The sequence below is a fragment of the Equus quagga genome, chromosome 7 (genome assembly GCF_021613505.1).
Source record: "Equus quagga isolate Etosha38 chromosome 7, UCLA_HA_Equagga_1.0, whole genome shotgun sequence".
NCBI lineage: Eukaryota > Metazoa > Chordata > Mammalia > Perissodactyla > Equidae > Equus > Equus quagga.
In genome coordinates this window covers 54,612,729-54,615,414 of record NC_060273.1, presented here as the reverse complement: position 1 = coordinate 54,615,414, position 2,686 = coordinate 54,612,729, and the positions used below count along the sequence as shown (strand labels likewise).

Here is a 2,686-nt window from a genome sequence, read left to right as displayed (position 1 = left end):
TAGCGGGTGTGATGCAATCACGTCAGTCGCTGCGTCAAAGGGCGGCACCGGGGATGAGGGGACTGCAGCAGAGCTGGTCCCGACTGCCGCTCACCTCGCCCCCGCCGCCCGCCCAGGCTAACCCAGCCGGCAAACGCTGCCGCCAACCTTCGTCCCGGGCCAGAACCACCGCCCGGAGCCCCCGACAACCCCTGACAACCGCCGCCAGCTACCGGCGACCCCTGACAGCCCCCGGGAACCACCAGCGACCCCTGACAACTGCCACCAGCCACCGGGGCGCCCAGGGCGCGCCATGAAGTCGGCGGCGAGCTCGCGCGGGGGCGGGTCGGGCGGCCGCGGGGGTGGCGGCTGGGGCGGCGCCTGGGGCGGAGGGCGAGGCGGCGGCGGAGGGGGAAAGCGAGGAGGAGGCGATGGCGGCGGCCCGGGGGGCAGGGGCGGCTTCGGGGCGCGGGCGCGTGGCTTCGGTGGCGGCCGGGGCCGGGGGCGCGGCGGCGGGGACGGCAGGGACCGCGGAGGCGGCGGCGGGCAGCGACGCGGCGGCGTGGCCAAGAGCAAGAGCCGCCGCAGGAAGGGCGCCAAGGCGGTGTCGGTGGAGCCGCACCGGCACGAGGGCGTCTTCATCTACCGCGGGGCGGAGGACGCGCTGGTCACGCTGAACATGGTGCCTGGCCACTCGGTGTACGGCGAGCGGCGGGTCACGGTGACCGAGGGCGGCGTCAAGCAGGAGTACCGCACGTGGAACCCCTTCCGCTCCAAGCTAGCTGCGGCCATCCTGGGCGGAGTCGACCAGATCCACATCAAGCCCAAGTCCAAAGTGCTGTATCTGGGCGCCGCCTCGGGGACCACTGTCTCCCACGTCTCTGACATCATCGGCCCCGACGGGCTGGTGTACGCGGTCGAGTTCTCCCACCGCGCTGGCCGCGATCTGGTCAACGTGGCCAAGAAGCGAACCAACATCATCCCAGTCCTCGAAGATGCCCGGCACCCGCTCAAGTACCGCATGCTCATTGGGATGGTGGACGTGATCTTCGCCGACGTCGCCCAGCCGGACCAGTCCCGCATCGTGGCTCTGAACGCCCACACCTTCCTGCGCAACGGGGGCCACTTCCTCATTTCCATCAAGGCCAACTGCATCGACTCAACTGCGTCTGCCGAGGCGGTGTTTGCTTCTGAGGTGAGGAAGTTGCAGCAGGAGAACTTAAAGCCCCAGGAGCAGCTGACACTGGAGCCCTATGAGCGGGACCACGCGGTGGTCGTCGGGGTCTACCGGCCGCTTCCCAAGAGCGGCAGCAAGTAGCACGCTGCTGGGGCAGTCCCTGAAACCTCCCCAAGACTGTGTTGTGTTCAGTGTTACTGTGTTTTCTTTGTGTGTTGTTTTCCTTTCTTTTGTTTTTCTATTAAACGGCATAAAGAAACAGTACCCAGGTGTATCAGTGCGGCCAGACTGGGTTTTGCTGCAGTACCAATCCCCCAAATCGCTGAAACAGCTGGAGACAGGCGCCGATGGATCGTGGAGCAGCTTGGAAGCTGTGCTTACTCTAATCACTCAGGGTCCTGACTCCCCGGGACCCTTCTTCACACATGCTTCCTCTTCACAGGGGCAGGGGAAAGAGAGCTGGGGAGCTGCTAAAGAGCTTGTCAAGTCCCCCTGGGAACTGAGGGGGCACTTCCCTAGCATTGGCCAAGTCACATGACCAAGCCTGACTGCAGGGAGTGGCATGGGATATTGACGGGCAGTAATATAGTCTAACACACTTAATCTGCCTGACGCCGAGCCAGAGTCCTAACCACCATGTATATTTAGTACTTTGCTCTCCACCTAAGCCCCTTTGCTTTCCCTTAGTACATTTAATCACCGCACCAGCCCTCAGATGGCTTTGCTACCACTTCCCTTTTACAGGCAAAGCAGCAGGGCTTCTGAAGGTAACCTGGTTGCCCAAGTTTAAACAGCCAGTAAGGATATAGAACTTAAATGCTAGTCTTTGGGCTCTAAATCCACCACTATTTTCTCTACACTGGTGGGATCTTACCTCTACCCTGCATGGCCGACGGTGGACAGGCTGCAAGTCTCAACACAAGGACACGCACGCACCATGCAAGGCTCTCCGGCTTCGTTGTGTTCCTTCTTCCACTTCCCTGTGCTACCCTTTTCTTAGGTTTCAAAATAACAAAGTAAGGCATGGGGTAGGATGTGGGTCCACCTCACAGAGTGTTCCCACTGCAAGTTATAACATACCCAAAGTGGTATCACCAAGTGTCTACGAAACAACAAGAAATATGACTCCCAGAAAGTACCTGTCTCTGAAAGGCATTTCCTGCAGACCCTAAGTCAATTCTGGCTCCGCAAACCAGCACAAAGTGATCGGGAGAGTGAGCAATAGCAGGAGAGATGGGGTGTTCCAAAACCAGTCCTTGAAAAGGCTGTTCATTTATTCATTCTCTCATAGATTCAGAAAAATTCCCATTGCCAGTTGCCAAGGTCATCAACATTTAGCCTGGAAATGATTGTGTTAAAGCATCATTTGGAGAGTGGGTCTCCCTTCTTAAAGATGTGTGTGGGCAGAGATTGCAGTTAGTCTACATTTCCTGAGGGCATACTTCCTGAACAAAAAAGATGAATCAGATTTTTTTAAAGGTAGCCCCTCCTCCACTCCTCCCACCCACTACCTCACCACATACAAAAGCT

General features: G+C 58.9%; 1 protein-coding gene across 1 annotated transcript; it reads left to right on the top strand.

Moving 5' to 3' along the window:
* Positions 1–292: 292 nt before the first annotated feature.
* FBLL1 (fibrillarin like 1) lies at positions 293–1,297 on the top strand. The gene has a single exon (XM_046665981.1). The coding sequence runs from the start codon at positions 293–295 to the stop codon at positions 1,295–1,297; it is 1,005 nt and encodes a 334-aa protein (XP_046521937.1).
* Positions 1,298–2,686: the final 1,389 nt, after the last annotated feature.

Excerpts from the sequence above, each read along its gene's own strand:
- FBLL1 (XM_046665981.1), top strand. The coding sequence starts at position 293 with ATGAAGTCGGCGGCGAGCTCGCGCGGGGGCGGGTCGGGCGGCCGCGGG.